This window comes from Jaculus jaculus, chromosome 6 (assembly GCF_020740685.1).
Source record: "Jaculus jaculus isolate mJacJac1 chromosome 6, mJacJac1.mat.Y.cur, whole genome shotgun sequence".
Classification (NCBI taxonomy): domain Eukaryota; kingdom Metazoa; phylum Chordata; class Mammalia; order Rodentia; family Dipodidae; genus Jaculus; species Jaculus jaculus.
The window spans coordinates 139,971,269-139,990,327 of record NC_059107.1 but is presented as its reverse complement, the minus strand read 5'-3'; the positions used below and the strand labels follow the sequence as shown (position 1 = coordinate 139,990,327).

The 19,059-nt window shown below is 40.0% G+C and overlaps 1 protein-coding gene across 1 annotated transcript in view; it reads right to left on the bottom strand.

Moving 5' to 3' along the window:
• The window catches only part of Cfap54 (cilia and flagella associated protein 54), a 290,039-nt gene that overhangs the window by 36,926 nt on the left and 234,054 nt on the right, over window positions 1–19,059 (bottom strand). The window contains exons 64-65 of the mRNA XM_045152254.1: window positions 15,955–16,125; window positions 2,761–2,867 (exon numbers count right to left, since the gene is read on the bottom strand). Of these exons, the coding sequence (XP_045008189.1) occupies window positions 2,761–2,867; window positions 15,955–16,125 (278 nt within the window). The remainder of the gene's footprint in view (window positions 1–2,760; window positions 2,868–15,954; window positions 16,126–19,059) is intronic.

The following is a 19,059-nucleotide window of genomic DNA, read 5'->3' as shown; positions in this document are numbered from 1 at the left end:
TTGAGATGTAGTCCTATTCCTAGCTTCTTTAGAGATTTATTATGAATAAATGTTGTACCTTGCCAGATGCCCTGTCTGTATCTCAATAGAGAATAATGTGATTTCTGTCCCTAGGTTCATTAATATGATGCATCCTTTGTCTTATTAATTTATTTACATTGAAGTTTTTTGTTTCTGTTTCAATAATTTCTGAAGTAATGATTCTTATTTATTTCCATCTACTGATTTTTAAGTTTGGCTTGATATTGTTTTTCTAAGATTTTGAGATACATCATTATTTATTTGACTTTTCTATGATTTTTTTTAAATGTAGGAATATAGCTATTAGTTTTCCTCTTAGATTGTTTTCATTGTATCACATAAGGCTTGGTATATTGTATTTTAATTTTATTTCAATTCTAAGAAATTTTTAATTTCCTGCCTGATTTCTTCAATACCTAATTCATCATTCACAGGTATGTTATTCAATTTGCATGAGTTTGTGTATTTTCTGTAGTTTCCCTTGCAGTTGACTACTAATTTTGTCCCACTGTAAGCAGACAGAATACAAGAAGTTATTTCAATCTCCTAATATTATTAAGATTTGCCTTGTGCCATGAGCTTTACCAACTGAGCCAGCTCCCCCACTGGATCCATTGTAGTGGTAAGGTTTTCCATGGAATTTTTAATTGACTTATTGAGCATTTCATTTCCAAAATTCAATTTGATGTTTTCAATATATTTCTCTTTATTGAATTTTCTTGCATTTCTTGTATTAACTTCCTCATTTCATTAGCTATTTATCTGTATTCTCTTTGAATTCATTTAAGAGTTAATTCATGTCCTCTGATTTGGCTGAACATTATAGTTGTTCCTTTGGATGCTTTGTCTGGTATCTTATCTAGTTTCTCTCACTGGGATTCCTGACTGTGGTGTTGCTGATTCTTTTTCATGCTTCTTGTGTTTCTTCATTGTGACTTGTGCACCAGGGAGTAGGTCAGTGGCTGGATCTGGTTTTAGTAATCTGTAGTCTTTCCATTGTGTTCATCTGCACTATTCAGCTGTGGTAGGGTTGAGGTGATGTTCTTCCCTGCTGGACTGTGAGGCACTGCTCAATAGCTATGCTATCAGACCACATCTCTGATGGTAGAACACTGACTGTAAATATAACTGAACTAACAGACAGCCCACCGAGAAAATACTGCTGCAACCATTTATATAAGCAATAGCCCCTTCAATATTAATAAGTTAGATGAAGTAAAATAAGAAGTTGTATACTCAGCTATTTTTTTACTTTTTACCAAGGGTAAGGATGTAAAGAAAAAAGCAGTTAAGCTAGATATTTATATATAACGACAGAGGAAATAGAAAAGGGAAAGTAAATGCAGAGAGAGGAGCAATAAAGTCAAAGGAGTAAAATAAGGTAGCTCCAGCTAAAGGTAGAATGAAAAGAGAAAGAATTAAAGAAATGCAGTCAGGCAAGCATGGTGGTGCATGCCTTTAATCCCAGTGCTCAGGAGGCAGAGGTAGGAGGGTCACCATGAGTTCAAGGCCACCCTGAGACTACATAGTGAATTCCAGGTCAGCCTGAGCTAGAATGAGACCCTACCTAAAAGAAAGAAAGAAAGAAAGAAAGAAAGAAAGAAAGAAAGAAAGAAAGAAAGAAAGAAAGAAAGAAAGAAAGAAAGAAAAGAAAGAAAGGCAGTCAGACGATCTAAATCCATCCAACTACCACTTGGAAGGCTGAGACAGGGAAAACTCCAGCTTCAGACCAGTTTATGCTGTCTGGGAAAGCCTATCTCAATAACAAGACAAACCTCTAAAGAACCAGGAGGAGGTGCAGAGACTGGCCCTGCATAGTTGAAGGGGTGGAGCCTGTTCCAAGTCCTAAGACTCAGAGCAGATGTCCTCCTCATGGAACACCATACAGTCCTCACCAAATGCTTCCCGGCTCTCTCTAGGAACGTTCTGTAAGCTGCATTTCTGAGTCTAGTCCTGTGACAGCGCCCTCAGTTCCCAGAGTAAGACATGCCTCTCAATATGCCTAGCTGCCAACTCAGTGGGGTCGCAGCTTTGCTCTGCTCCAGTGCCTGGGGAGAGTATTCCTCCAGCACCTGTGTACTCTTCAGACCCCAAGATGCATGCATTGTTGGACTGCACATCTTTTCATTGATACATTCTGTGTTGATTGTGGTTCTGAGCCTTTGGTTTTGGTCTCTGCATCCACTTCTCTGGCACATGGCTCACTGATCTATCTCTCTTTCGCTCTTCTCTCTGTGCTCAAACTTATGGGAAACTAACAAGTACAGTGTAAGTTTTCTGAGGCTCTCTATCTTAAGCCAAGTCCCCAGTCCTTTATAGTAGCACTCATTCTGGCCTGGGAGCAGAGCATTCCCAAGTCAAGGCTGAGTCCTCCAGAATAAACTCTGAACTCTCCCTTTCCCTGACAGTGAGTTAAATGAGATACAAAGACGCTAAATAAGCTCACCAGGGATATGAAGCCAGGAGGGGCACAACTAACATTTGAACCAAAGCTCAATCCAGAGTTCATGCTCTTAACCACTGCATTGCTGATCCTCTGAAAAGGAAATTTCCTCTAAAAATGTTCTGGGTTTTCCATGCTTTACATTGCACATTGTTGAAACAAGCCTGTCCTTAAGAGAATTACTAGAAAAGACAACTAAAGAGTTGAAGATGATCCATCTTTTTTTTTCCTCCTTTTTGGAGAAAAGGTCTTGCTGTGTATCCCCAGGTGGCCTCCAGAGTGTTGCCTTTACTTACTTGTTCAGTGGAAACCAGGAGGAGCCAACACAGATGTTGTTGCCAGTGGACTGTCTAGCATCTACAATCCTTATGGGTTTTAAGTTATATGCATATAATAATAAAACCTAGAAGGAAAACAGAGGGATATTAAATTGGAGATCAAAATTATACCTCCACAATCCATCAGTGTTCCTTAAAGAAAAGATCATCTTACTTTTAAAAGTTTCTTTAGAAAATAAATAAATATTAGGGCTTTTCCCCACCAATATACTTTAAAGAAAAGAAATGATGTAAACAAGAGTCATATAAAGCTAGCTGGCCAACTTGGCACATTCCTGTAATCCCAGCAGGGGAGAGGCATAAGCATAAGGATTGCAAGTTCAACATCAGTCTGGGCTACATAAAATATCTTGCCTCAAAAAAATTGTCTAATGATAATTAGATAGAAATAAGCGCTAGTCAGTAACAGTTACTTATGAAGGGCATTATCTTATTTTACAGTTGGGTTTAGATTGCGGCATCTAAACGCCTTCCCCGGCAAATGTAGTCACCTGGTGAACATCTATCTCTGTTTCTTGTTACTTTTCAATATGCACCTTTCCCACCTATGGCATTATCAGTTCCCACAATGCACTTATGCAATTCTCTACCTCTCTCTTCTGTTTATTGAACCCACATACACATTAGCAACCCTACCTCTAAGATGAGACTTGTGTTCTAGTAATTTTCCTGTTGCTTAGATTTGGTCAATTCTTACATTAGTCCCATGAAGTTTTAATATCTGTTTACAGTCAGGTATTCATAGAATTTCAGATTCACAGAACCTTACAGATGATCCAATCTAATGCCTTCACTTCAGATATAAAAAAGCTAAAACTCAAAGCAGATCATCAATAGTATTGGGCACATGTATTTAACTGTTTCCATGCAAATCAAGGTGACATGAGACTATAGGGATTTTGAAGGTATTCATGCATGGGAAGAGAAAGAAAAGGAAGTGAAACAGATGGGATGTAGCTACTGTTTGAAGAAGGGAAAGCATTTGGAAGACTCAGCAGAAAGGGAAGGTTGGATGCTAAGTGCCTTCAGAGGGGTTGCCAAGATCAAAGATGACCTAGAAACCTGAAAAGGTTCAGGAACTTTAGAAAGCAAAAACATTAGAAAGCAGGACTGAAAACAGGAATGTCAGCCAGTCTCCCTCCAGGCCCCTTTCTGGGTGAAAGTGGGGAGCTTCTACTTGTCACCTGCAACTTCTCTTGGGTAAACATCATTGCTTCCTGCTGAGGTGAAATCAGAGACAATTTCTGCTCAGAGACAGGTCTAGGTATTGAGGGGAAAACACTGGAATTATTATGAATGAGAGATATTCCTTTACCTTACCATAGCAAGAGTCTAAATAAAATTGGCCAGTTAAAGAGAAAGCACTCACAGGTACCAACATTGAAGCATTGTTTAATGAAACTGCTGGCTCCTCTTACAGTTATCCTACAATGTGGCCTATCACTCAATAAGGCTGGCCCCATATGCTTGCAAAGCCTTCCTCCAAACATGAATAGCTAGCTAAGAGCCCACTAGAAAGGAAATGAAATGCAGAAACCAAAACTAAGAGATAAAGGGAACTGGAGGATCAGATACAAGATAGAGAAAAGAAGGAACCTTCAAGGAAATTATAAGGATATCTTAAAGGAAAATGATAAAGTTACACGTTGACAGGATGATCACAGTGATACTTAAATGGAAAAAATAATGGTGCTAAAAGTTTTTAAATGTAGATAGCCTGGCTAACGAGATGGCTAAGGTCACTTGCTTATAAATTTGATGACCTGGGTTTGATTCCCCAGTACCCATGTAAAGTGTAATGCACAAAGTAATGTATGACTCTAGAATTTGTTTGCAGTATCATGAGACCCTGGAGACCCTCATTCTCTCTTTCTCTCTCACTACAGTCATAACAACTAAATAAGCCATAAAGTATTTGAATCATAAAATTGAAGTAAAACCTAAATTCCGATAATAAATGCCAGGAAGAAAAGTCTCAACCCAGTAAGTTTATTATGTTAACCGTAGAAATTTGAGAAGATACAGATATAATCTGAGGGAGAATACTGCCAGAAATAAAGTCTGAACTGAAAAATAAGTATTATTTTCTAAATGGAGAACGGAGATCAAAATGTCCAAAACAATGGATAGAAGATGCCATGGAGTTTCATTACAAAATGCCACAGCCTCCAGAGTCATTGCTGGGTACATGTCCAACAACAAGGAAATCACAATACCAAAGAGATGTCTGTGCTGTCATGCACCCCGCAGGACTGTTCACAACAGCTAAGCTAAGGCATTGACCTACATTCCACAAACAGATGAATGTGTGATAAAACACTGTAAGCCACAAAAGTGAATCCCTGTCATTTGTGACAACATAAATGAACCTGGAGGACATAATGTTAAGTGAAATAAGCCAGGCACAGAAACACAGGATGATGTCACGCCTGTGTGGAATAAAGGGTAATCTCATAGTTGACAGTAGAACAGTGGTTATCACAGGTGTGGGTGCATGTTAGAGAAGATGTAGAGATATTACTCAAAGAATATATAATTAAAGAGGAATATTCTTTTTAATATGCTTAGGACTGACAAATATAGAAATGAAAATAGATCACTAATTGCCTAGGAAGTTGGACAGGGAACGGATTCAAATGCAAATAGAGAAATGGGAAAATCCTATTAATGATTATGGGATTTCTTTTTAAAAAATATTTATTTACAAGGAGGGAGAGAGAGAGAGAATGGGTACACCAGGACCTTTAGCTGCTGCAAATGAACTCTAGATGTGTGTACCACATTGTGCATCTGGCTTTATATGTGTACTGGGAAGTCAAATACAGGTTGTTAGACTCTGCAGGCTACTGCCTTAACCTCTGAGCAATCTTTCTAGGACTGGAATTTCTTTTTTTGTGTGGTGAAAATTTTATAAAATTGATTGTGAACCAACTAAGATCTATTGGATTATACAACTTAAAAAGTGAATTGTATGACATGTGAGTTGTAACCCAACTGCTTTTTTCAAAAAACAAGCATTGGTATAAATATAAATAAAATCCAAAATAATTTGTAACTACATATGCTATGTTATGCATTTGAAACCTGGTTGTTATTCTGAAATTAAGTCCTTTTCATCCCTTCTTGTATACAATGAGATTATCATTATGCAGATAGATAAATATCTCAAAAGCTGTATATACCAGAAATGTAAATTAATAAAAAACTGATTAAAATGTAAATAAAGTGTACATGCATGGTGATATTAGTGTTTGTGATCCATTGAAATATAGTGTGATAATAAATCTTACAATCATCCTGGAAAAAAAAAGATGTGGGACAGAAGGAGAGAGAAAAGAGGAAAGGAGAAAGGAAAAGAGAACGCAGGAGAGGACAGGTGGGTCAATAACAGTATAGAATTGCCAGGAACATAAAGTAATGCCTCCTACATTTTGAGTAAAAGTAATTTCAGCCTGGAATTTTATGCCCAGAAAACAATGAATTAAGCATTAAAATGGTTCCTACATTTTTAGACATTCAGTGATTTCATCTCCTGGGCAACTTTAGTTAGTCCACTGATAGCAACTCTGATAATATCTCAGGGGAATGTAGACATGTTATTTTGGTCTTTGGTCAAAACTGAGTAAAAAGTATGAGCCAGTGATTAAAGTGGTTCTGTCCTCTGGAATGTCCCTCACCAGTGATTAAGGGAGTCCTGTTCTTATTGTGCCCCTCACCAAAGAGCAGCCTGCACTACCTTGTTAGCAGCTTTAAATGGAAAATGTGCATGTCAATGATTTGCATTTGGGCTCTACTGACATTTTCATGTATATTACTGCATCTGATCCCACATGCACTTTGGACTACATTAACATAAAATCTCCTGGGTAACACAGCAGGTTCCTTGACATGAAGGAAGCTCTTTCTCCACATCGTGGTGGTCCAAGGTCCATACATGAACTGTGTCCTGTATGCTATAGAGAGAGAATTATGGACACGGCATAGCTTCATAAAGGTATGTGTTTTGATTACCTTGACATCCCTTATTGTTTGCTAATATCCTTCATAAATATACTTTGTGAAGCCTGGCTTGTCATCTAAAAAACAAAACTTCCCATACCCCCCTGTGAAGTTTGAAGGTATGTCCCTCAATAGACTTGTGTGGTTTTTTAAAACTTTCTCCAGTTGCCTGGCTGGAGGAGGTGTCACTAGGGGGTGGATCCAAGGGTCCAGTCCTAAGGTGTTACTGGGGGCAGATCTGATTTCTAGGCCAAAGGTATGCTGAGCAGTCTGAGCTCCGACTACGTCCCTGCTGCTTTCTGCTGGCTGTGCTGGCCTGACGTGCTGGCTGCTTGGTGGTGTCTCTCTGCTTGGATTTATGAATGGGAGCCAGATTCTTCTGCCGTTTAATGGCACTTCCCCTGGATCTGTAAACTTGAAATAAACCCCTCCCTCCTACAAACTATGTCTGGTTTGGATGTTCATCCCAGCAACATGGAGCTGGCTATAACATCCCTTTTTTCAGGGAGCTGGAAATTCCAGTGAAAAAGTGTGAATGAGTTAGAGAAACATGGGTCCCAATGCAAAGATAAGGAATTCTCAACAAGATGCAGAAAGAGACTCGAGATGATGCTTGGTCTGGAGCATTGTGTGGGCGTGTGTTTCACATGCATGTATGTTTTTAGTGTGGATGGTATGATGTGTCCATGTAGTGAGTGTGAATGATGAGAGAACACTGGGAGAATATAAGGTGTCTTCCTTACTTCTACATTGTGTTCTTGATGGAGTTCCTTTCTGAACCCAGAGCTGCTCTTTTTGGTCAGGTTGGCTAAAGTGCAAGCTCCAGTGGTTCTCTTGTCCTGCACCTGCACAGGACTGGGGTTACAGGCTACCCAGTGAGCCTCAGGGATCCTCCTATCTCTACAGCTCCAATACTGGGATTGTGATATTATGCAGGTGTGGGGGATCCAAACTCAAGTTCTTATGCTTACACATCAAATGCTTGGCCAACTAAGCCATCTCCTCAGCCCCCTCAAATTCATTTTATTTAAATTAAAGCTTTCCAAATTATGTGAAATTGACAAAACCTTTTTGACAAGAAAATGAATTGTCTGAGACAGACTTGGTCACACACTGTTTGACAGTGTTTGTTCTTCCTTATGTTAGTTAACCTTGACTCCTAGGGTAGAATTTTAAATTCCTGAGGACAGGAGTGATGTCTTATACTTTTTAATAGCTTTCACAGTACTTGTCCAAGTAACATTGTCTTGTTTCTAAATTTTCCATGAAGGCTGCTACGGGTCAGTTAAGCTCCCTAAAGTACTTGAGTGGCAGAGACATTTACATTAGCTTTGTGCTTTGTATTTAACCCCTGATCATGCCAATGACTTTTCTACTCCTCAGGCCAATACCTGGAAGAGGTTCACAGCCTTTCTAAGGGAGCTTGTGCAAGCACCCGAAGTCAGAGGATAAGTGACTGTGAGATCACAGTATATAATTGAAAGCCACCCTCCCTGGTGTGGTTGTGATGGGCATGTGCTTGAGGCCTGAGTGCATGGACACGCCTCTGCCAATCAGTGCATTGATCAGTTTGTGCAAATCGCTTAAATACTGATGGGTGTGCTTCATCATGTGTAAACTGAAGTTGTGGTGATCCCACTCCTCGAATAGGTATAAAAGTCCAGTGACTCCATGTAATGTGCTTAAGCACTGTGGTCATCCCTGGCTCCTTGATCCATCTCAGTACTTCATTCTCAAACTCTCTTAGGCTTGCTGCAAATCCCCAACTGACTTTCCATCTCATCTTCCAGTCAGACCTTGCCTAATCCTCCAGTCATTCTAGTCATTAGTTCTGTCTCCCAAACTGTCCTAGTCTCCAGGGATAATTTTCATCCTATGTTGCCTTACATGCTCAGGTTCTGGAGAGGAGGATATAACCATTGTGAAATTTTCACTGCTTTCTTGCTCATTTCAGCAAAGATATTTTTCTCTAATAGTAGCAAACTATATTTTTCACAAATACTAAGAACTACTGCATTTAAAGTCAGTCTTCCAGGTAGGATCCCTTGTAGCCTAGGAACCAATGAAGAAGGAACTCCTCTTCCACAAGATGGAGTTGATTCCTGACATCGTCATCTTTGTAACAATCATCCAACAAAATGCCTAGCAGAGAGTACACACTTAAATGTCTCATTCATAAGCAGCCAAGCTTATAGATGTGCATGTTATTCAGAATCAACATTGGGAACCTGAAGACTTAGGTTCCCACTCCCGTTTGTCACTAAGGAATTGAGGTATTGGTCAAGTCACTTGACCAATGTGTGCCTTTGTTTCCTCATAGGTAAAATGGCACTCTTACTTTATTTCCAGTTCTGAAATTTGACTTGCTTGGCAACAGAGACAAACAAAAGAATGTAACAGCCAAGTTTCCCATGGAGCCTTGAAGACAGCAACAGGAGGCTCACCTTTGAGCTGTGCCTCAATGTTACTTTAGCATAAGCTAGCTCCTCTCAGACCAGAACATGCACATATTGCCTGGGAGGCATTGTTAAATGAACCTCCTTGTTCAGTGAGTCTGGGGTGGTACCTGAGATTCTACATTCCTAATGGGCTTCCAGGGATCTCCAATAGGGTTGACCCTCAGCCACACAAAGCAGGGAGAGGCAGAAACTAGCAGATGTCCATCTCCAGCCCATTCATACAAACTTTGCCTTTCTCAGCTCCCAGAACCCAGATGGAACTTTATGCCCATCTATAGGACCAGACTTTCTGTTTTGATTATTTGACCAACCAGACCTCAAATCCAGAGGCACCTTGGAGAGAAGTCCAGGACAATCACATTATCCCTGAGTCTCACTCTCCTGACACTCAAAGTAGGAATCCTCACTCCACCCTTGTTATCCTCCTGGCCTGAGCTAGTCTTGTGTGTGCAGCCTAAAAAGACTGTTAACTCTTTTTAGGGACATAAAGACCTCCAGAAAAGTGTTCCAAATCTCTCACTACCAGCCTAGCTGAGTTCCTGCAATGAATAAATGTCTCCAGGAACCATTTCATTTCTATTCAAATTTCTGTTTTCATGTGCCAGACAAAAGTCAGTGCTTTGCTGGGTCATACTTTCTGCACTTGGCTGCCTGAGTCATTCACGGTCAGGGTTACCATTACCTTTGACCGCCCAGCTGCACAGAACACAACAGCCTTGAAAGCAATGTTATCACAGGCCAAAGGAGGGCTAGCCATCAATAAATACCTTGTTGCTTCTCATCCCTATAATGTACTGAATTGTATTCCTTGAGCCTAATTATGTTAGAAACCCAATTCAAATCTTGTACCACAAATTGGAACCCTGGCTATTAAAATGAGTGGAAGAATGAGGCATGAGAACAAGCAAGGCTCTTAGGTATAATCTTGAGACAAATGCAGGTCATCAAAACCTTGGCTCTGGGTACATGTTTTCACAGATGAACTGTGGACTGCATGTCTGCCTGAAATCAGTCACACTTCACAGCTGTCTTTATGTAAAACAGACATCTGGTTTTACAGTCCCTAGTAGCCACTTTAGTGCCTGCCCCTACAAGGTATTAAAATTGCTTGAAAGATGCTTATTTCATAATAAAGATCCACTGAATTACTTGTCAGGTAGTTGTACTATATCTTACTGAAATCATCATACTTTTTTTTTTCAAATAAGTCTAATTTCTACTCCCTATACTGAAAAAGTTACACTTTTCCAAGTTATGTATTTAGCAACAAGATATCAATGCATGGAGATTTTTTTAAATTTTTTTTTGTTCATTTTTATTTATTTATTTGAGAATGACACACACACACAGAGACAGGCAGATAGAGACACAGAGAGAGAATGGGTGCTCAAGGGCCTCCAGCCACTGCAAACAAATTCCAGAAGTGTGTGCCCCCTTGTGCATCTGGCTAACATGGGTTCTGGGGAATCAAGCCTTGAACTGGGGTCCTTAGGCTTCACAGGCAAGCACTTAACTGCTAAGCTATCTCTCCAGCCTAGCATGGAGATATTTATATACATGAATTAATTTAAAAATTCCTATCAAAATCCCCAATGACAGATTTTCTTCTTTCTGGGTAAAGCATTCCTAGATCCTACTGGAACTTCTCCTTCAGGGCTGAGAGTGAACAGAACTGGGTCAAGTGACGTGACTTTAATGTCACACAATGTTCCTTTAGTGCCTTAAATCTAAGGACTATGTCAGATAGTCATTTTCATTGCTATCTTGCCTGAGGAACAAAGTGCCTACACCATGAAGACTCAGCGTGGCACCATGCTAGGCTACAGAGTTGGGGGTCATATGGCTTTCATTTGACTCGGCCAACTTCCATCCCTTCATCGCGTGTCTCTGTCTTCTCTTCTGTAAAATGGGGCGAGTAATTTCACCAGCCTCCTAGAGGGGTAGTGAAGCTAGTGGGAAGTGGGAACATGGCCAGCTCGGTACAGCTCGTCATGACCACTGTCCTGTGGCTTTCCTGAGTGCCAAAAGCTCCTTGTTCATCACTAAAGTACATTAAAGTCTGAAAATGATGAGTAGATGTGTATACAAGTGTAACAATATGGAAATTAACAAACAAATTACAATGTAATCCTCCAAAAAAGTAGAATTTGGGGTCTGAGAAGATATAGTTCAACTAGTCAAATGCTTCTTGTTTTTTTTTTTCTTTTTGACCAAGTTTTTTCACATGTACATTGTACATGTGTGGTGGTGGTGTGTGTATGCTATATAATATGCACATGCATGTGCTGGTGTGGCCCTGTGCATGCACCCGTGGATGCCAGAGTAGAATTTCTGGTGTCTCCTTCCATCACTCATTCACCCATTTGTTCCTGAGATGAAGTCTGTTACTAATTCTGGATCTTAGCAATTTTCATGAATCTGAGTTGTTCTCCTGTCTCCACTCCCCACTGGAAGGGGTTACATATATGTGTGGCCATGACCAAATTACTTGGACGCTAGGGAAATCAAACTCAAAAGATCCTGGGCCCTCATACTTATGTGGGAAGGCACACAACTGCTGAGCCATCTCTCCAGTCCTTTGACCGAATTTTAAGGGAGCAACTACATCTCTTTTCATGTCACACACACATACAGACAGACATCCATATGTCATTGCTAAAGGAGAGAAAATACACCCAAAGGAAGATGTGGGAAACCTATATGTTCAACATGTTTTCTTATGGCATGAGTAAGACATCCAGCTTGAATGAGAACTGTTAGTTGGGACTTTGATTCTCATCTTCTGAAACCAGAGTGTGAACCTTTGTTAATTGTCATACATGAGTATTTATAGACAAAACCTTGTTAGCTTAATCCTGTCACAGATGAAAGTGTGATATTTGTTTCATGGATGGTGGGTTATTTTCTCTCAGCAGCACAAGGGCATCACAGACCATTCTGCCCTGATCTGCTCTTCCAGTAACTGACATGATATGATGTTTCTATGACCTTGTGACAAGAACTTTAGACCTCTCTCCTTATTTTTAAAAACTCTTGCTTATGTAGCCATCTTGTTTTCCAACTATATGACTCTCCCAACTCTAAAATCTTTTTTCTCCCTTTGTTGACTTTCTTCTTGGCAAGTAAATACATTCTGACACATGATGATCAACTTTGCTATGAATTTTTTAACAATATATATCATATCATGAAACAAAATACTTAGATACAGTGTTTCTGATATTTTTGTGTTTTATTTCTTATTAAAAAGATATTACATTCATTATTTTAAAGGCATATTAAGGGCTACAAAGATTGTTCAGCAGTTAAAGACGCTTGCTTACATACAAAGTCTGAAGGCCAGGGTTTGATTCCCCAGTAACCACGTAAAGCCCAATGAACAAAGTGGCTCATGTGTCTAGAGTTTATGTTCAGTGGCAAAAGGCCCTGGTGTGCCCATTCTCACTTTCTCTCACTCTCTATCTCTCTCCCTCCCTCCCTCAAATAAATAAAAATATTTTTAAAGTATATGAATTATCTGGCGGGGATATGACAGGGAAAGGGTGGGAAGGGACAGTGTGGGTGGCAAGGATGTAACAAGGGAAGGGTGGGGAGAGGCAGTGTGGGTGGCTCTCCATATCCACACAGTCCATATGCACAGACTCAAACAGTTGCCAATAGAAATATCTGAACAAAATTTGTCAGATCCTTATCATTATTCCCTACATAACACACATTGTAACAATCATATACATGAAATTTGCATTGCTTTAGATAGCATAAGTCATCTAAGGATGATCTAAATTATACCAGTAACATTCTTCACATAACTGGATAAAACAGTCTTGAAATTCATATGGAAGAACAGAAGGTCTCAAATCACCAAAAATATCCTCAACAACAATAAAATACAATACAATAAAACAATAAAAATACTTCTTGAGGTATCACCACACCTGAATTCAAGATCTGCTATAAAGCCATAGTAATAAATTAGTCCTGATGGAGGACTAATAACTACAATTTACAATGAATTCAAAAAACTTGCCGGGCGTGGTGGCATACACCTTTAATCCCAGCACTCAGGAGGCAGAGGTAGGAGGATCACCATGAGTTTGAGGCCACCCGGAGACTCCATAGTGAATTCCAGATCAGCTTGGGCTAGAGTGAGACCCTACTTCGAAAAAACAAAAAAATAAAAATAAAAAAAAACTAACCAATAAAAAAAAATCAAACAATCGAATCAAAAAATGGGGTAGAGAAATGGACAGACAATTCTCAAAGGAAGAATTACAAATGAGAAATTCACACTTAAAAACATGTCCAACTTTAATCATCAGAGAAATGCAAATCAAGATGACTTTGAAAAAACATGACTTTGTGATTCCCTCTCTCCAGTAAGGATAGCAATCATCAAAAATCAAATGACAACAAATGTCGGTGAGGCTGTGAGGAAAGAGGAACCCTTATCCACTGCTGGTGGGAGTTCAAACTTTTTCAACCACTGTGGAAATTACTAGGAATTTTCCTAAAAAAGATGAAAATAGATCTCCCATCTGACCCAGCTAGTCTACTCCTGGGCATATATTTTAATGACTCCACCCTTTACTATAGAGATACTAGCTCAGCCATGTTTAATGCTATTCTAGTCATAATGTCTAGGAACTGAAATCAGCCCTAATGTCCATCAATTTATGAATGGATAATGAATGTAATTCTACTCAACATTAAGGGAAAATGAAATAATGACATTCTCAGGAAAGTGGATGGAGTTGGAAAAATCATCCTAAGTGAGGTCATGCAAGTGCAGATGACAAACATCTCATGTCTTTCCTCACATGTGGTCCCCAAAATAGGATTAACAGGAGATGAATTTTAATGGTAGGTAGCATGCACCAGGAATATGGGCATAGAATTTGAATGAGACCAGGAGAAGAAAAAGCATGGAGGGAGGAGAGGAGGAGATCTGTGACAGGTGAGGAGAGGGGCAGAATATAGGGAGGAAAAGGGTCTTGGAGGGGCAAAGCATAGGAGGATTGGAAGGGGAATCATGTAAAACTTAAGGCAACAGGAATCAAAGCCATAGAGACCTTAGATATCAATCTATAAGATATAATCACCCTCAAACAGAGGGGGAACAGTCTGGCAGAAACACTCTGTAGAAGATGAAAAAAATTTACTCCTACAGTGATAGACTCTGGCTAGTAAATCCCAGGCCCAGAACTGGGTTATGACTCCCACAGTGAGCTGTTGGTCAGACAGACCAATGAGGTCCCCAAAACAATGAAAGCCATTGCCAAAACTAAAAAGTTAAGACTCTATTGCTGAAGACACCACAGGCTTGGCAACAGGACATAGTTACCATGCTGCAACTGAGAGGCGAGCCAGTTCCCTCCTGGTTTGACCTCATGGCACTGGAAAGTGCTATTGGAGCTGCCAGGAGACAATGTTTACCAATGGCATAAATAAGCAGGGGACTTAGCAAGCTATGAACCAGCTAAGCCAGGAATGTACCCCACGCAATAGTGACACACAACCTATATGGGTAACCAACTGCTGCTCTATGATTGAACATGAGACCCACTTAGAGTCTCATGTTCATATATGGTGCTGAAAACCAAGTCTGTACTCCATTGCCAGGAACTTCTCACAGCTCTCTGGATAACAAGAGTGAGCATACACACCAAAAAGTCTCTCAAAGAACCATTCCTAGCCCCTTTAATCAAAGCTCCTCTCTCCCCCTTGGTTGGAGAATCGGTTCTATTTTACAAATGGCAGAGAATACTGAGGAGAACCAAAATCCAACAACACAATAAGGTAAAAGAACCAACTGCCCACCACAAGATGGCCCGTGTCTAACACATCACTCAGAGCCCAGGAGACAGAGGGCCCTTAGGGAAAGTGGAGTGAGGGTACAGGGAGTGAGGGAATATAGAGTTTAACCTTTCATAAGATAATAAAATTTTAAAAAAATTAAAAACTAAAATTGTATACTGATAACATCTACTGGTTATATGCAAATATGTTATTTATAAGAGACTTGAGCATCCATAGCTTTTTGGTACTTTAGGGACTCCTGGGTCCAATCCCTTGCAGATACTGGAGGATGACTTGTGTTTTTGAAAGGTGAAAAATGGCTTTGAATATTTTTAGGAAGGGATATGGTTGAGTTTCTCTCTTTATCTGAGTGGGAAGAGCTATATAATTGGTGAGCTCTTAGTAATAGGATTCCAGCCTACGGAAACAGGATGAAGGGACAGTGTGCCAAGTGGTGCTGAGGAACAAAGAGAGGGAGGCCCAGGAGGTTTCTGACTTGACAGGGGTCACGTGAGTCAAGCCGCTACAGAAGTTACCAGAGGCACTGCTGGAGGGGACCACAGTTGGCACTGGGGAGGGCAAGAGGAGAGCAATGCAAGAGACAAATAAAAATGCTGAACGTGGGAAAAGCTCTGCATACGTCATGCATCCTATGGAGAAAGGCCTGAGGCTCTTAGAGAAAGAAGCAATCAAAGGAATTCCTAAGTGGAAGGGTTCTCTGTCAAGGTCTATATTGACCAGCTGTTCCACCTTTAAAAGCTTGACCCAGTTTCAAGACTCTGCTAGAATCAGAATCACTGTTCTATTCAATCATTAAGGGCTGATTCCCACTTCTGTGTAAGTTATGATGGACATAAGTTTTATCCCTCAATGGAATATTTATCATTATATCACTTACCATAGGTTCTGTGTCTGTAGGAGGTTTGTCCAGGGGAGGAATATACCACTGAAAGCAAAGTTCCTTGTTTAAAGCTTGTGTTGCTGTATTTGATGAAGCCATGCTCACATAAGATACACTGGCAGGGAGCTTTACAGAAATATCAGACTGCACTGAACTGTTACGACGTATCTAGGGAACAATAACAGATAAACAAAGAAAAACCACATGAGTACATTCAAAAGTTAAGGCAAGTTAACTGGTTACATTAGAAAATTCTGGGAACCATCTCAGCTTAATTTATGAAGGTAGGTCTTAAAACTGCACCTAGATTACCACGGAGTAGCTTCTTACAGAAATACAAGTGTGCTTTAAAACCCTGAGGACTCTACAAATGTCTCACGGTCCCTACTGTTTCTAAGAAGTATCTTCTACTGGGTTTCTGGTTTATACACTGGTAAATATACAATAGATGTGCTTACAGTTTGTTATGTATTTTCTAATGGTGATGCCGTTTATAAAATAAGACTCCACCTCTCACACTGGAAAGTTAAAATGCATCACTTTAAGCACACATGGCTGTCTTTCAAGTTTAAGTTGTTGATGAATCTTGACCCAACTTCTGTTAAGAAACCTGATCACTAGCCCAGGAACATGCATGTGTAGAATGCAATTGGCAATTTCAGCAGTTATTTAATTATTTGTGTGAGGCAGCAAAGAAAGCAAGGCATGGTTGCTGTTTGTCAGCAAAATAACAGACTAGCCAGAGAGGAAATAAGAGTGATGACAGTGTCTCAAGTCTCAAAAGAACCTTCAGTGGAACACAACTGATTTTCAAAAATAAACTCCCAGTCACTCCCAAGGCCTCAGTGCGGTAGCAGGAAAGCGGCCTCTGTTGCTGTCTCTTGGACATTCAGAGCATCACAAGGTCTGAGGAGCAGTCAATGCCAGGAAGAAAAGCTTGATGGTTCTCAAAGGCTTTGTCCCTCCCATTATGTCTAAACTTACTCAGGATTCCACTGTGGACACAAGTCGTCCAAGGAAAATAGAATGGGAAAGACACTGACCTTTCAATGCGTCAGTGGATAAGAGAAGAAATATGTTTTGATTTAAAGGCAATACTAAATAGGGAAAGTTTTAAAAGATGGCCTACAGGCTATGATAAAAGAATGCAATAAAACCAGAATCCACTTTATTAGCACTATGATACTTAAAGCAGGACCAAAATGTGAACTAAGCAAGATTATGAGTGTGAAAATCCTTCTGCATCATAACAAACAATTCTGTGTCAGACAGTATAAAAAAGACATGAAATAATCAATTCAAAATAATTTCTCATATCCAAGTAACATTCCCCAATTCTGACAATTATTATTATTATTTTTTTTTGCCAAGACATCATGTTGCATCACTAGCTAAGTCTAGAAAACTAAAAACTGAGCATCTTCTACTTCAGTGTGCTCAGGGTCTATTAGCATGGAGCCTAATCATGAAAAATGGAAGTCTGTATCAAAAGAGGTAAAGATTATCCATTATCTGCAAAATGCTATGTTATCTGGTTGCTGGTGCAATGAATTACATATGCTAATGGATGAGTGGAGCTGTCTCCCAAGTGCTTTTCATGTGTTTTCTTTATTGTTGGAAAGGAATGGAATGATATGTCCACCTTGTGACCGGTAGCTTGCCTCAGCCCTATAAACAACAAGCAACTTGAACTTGCTCAGATGTTAAAGGCATGGAGCCTTTAAAGCATGCGTGCTCCATGCTGGGTGCTGCTTCCACCACCTGCTATTGTGGGGATCTTTAATGTAATTTGTTTGGTGCCTTTGTTTTTCCATCACACTACTCTAATCATCTTGACACACACAAATGATGGGTACAACACACAGCAATGACTTCTGGTAAAGTACCTACTTCTTTGTGGAGGGGAAAGGCAGGTTGAAGTATCAAATTATGGAAGGAGTTTGATTGAAATAGCCTCCTGAGTGATTAAAGGCTCAAAAACGTTATTATAAAAATCAGCCAAGCTTGGAGATTATATAAAAAAAAAACTTCCAACAGGCTTTATGCTCGTTAGCTGCCCACCCCAGTGAGACGAACACATGATTAGGTAGCTTGCACCTGTCAGGCAAGCAACAAGGATTTCCAGAGCTGATTATCCTGGGAGAGTGTTAAACTAATTATATCAAAAAGAGTAAACAAGGGAAAACAACACTGTGAGAACACGGCTGCCATTCGATATGTCACACGTATTTTACGAAGTACTCCAAGTTGTGTCTCTGGAGCATCACCCTCTGACCTGTCTTTAACATCAGTGTGCTCTACTAGATTTACTTCTAGAATAGGGTGGAAGCCCCAGGATTAGTTTACAACATCTGACTCATTACATACAATATGCCCTGTCCACTATTAGAAGCCAGTGGATCTGAAACCCACAACAATAATTTCAAAGAGCATCCCAATTCCTAGTCAGAATCCAATGTTAGGTGGGAACAATTTTATCCTGTACCTACTGTTTCCTTCCATGTTGGGGACCTACTACATTGCCGGCATGTCCAACTTTTCACTCCCATCTTGGGGAAAGTTACTCGATTTAGGGAAAAGTAATTTGGGATATTCACAGTTCTACTCTTTCTTCAACTGGACTATTTGTTGAGTGAACATCCTTAGTTAGCTTCTTCATGGAAGGCCTTAAGGGCCTTTCCCCTATGAAGAGACATGTGATGATCCAGTGGATTGGTAAATTCACTGTGAGGTAAACCACTCATTAGTAGATCCAGAACAGTACCGTACAATGTCAACTTTATGACTCAGAAGTGGGCATAGTTTTGGCATGTGTGTGTGTGTGTAATATTTGATGTGGAGGGGTATATTTACATGCATACAGATGCAGGTATGCCATGTGTGTACATGTGAAGGTCAGAGGAGAACACTGAATATCCAATTCTTTTCATTCATCCACATGTGTCCCAAAGACAGTATCTCTCATTAAACCCAGAGCTGACATTTTCTTGGTTAGAATGGATGACCACCTAGTCCCAGCAACTCTCTGTCTCTGTTCCCCATAAGACTGGGGTTACAGTTGTGCATGACCACATCCAGCTAGCTATTCACATGGGCGTCGGG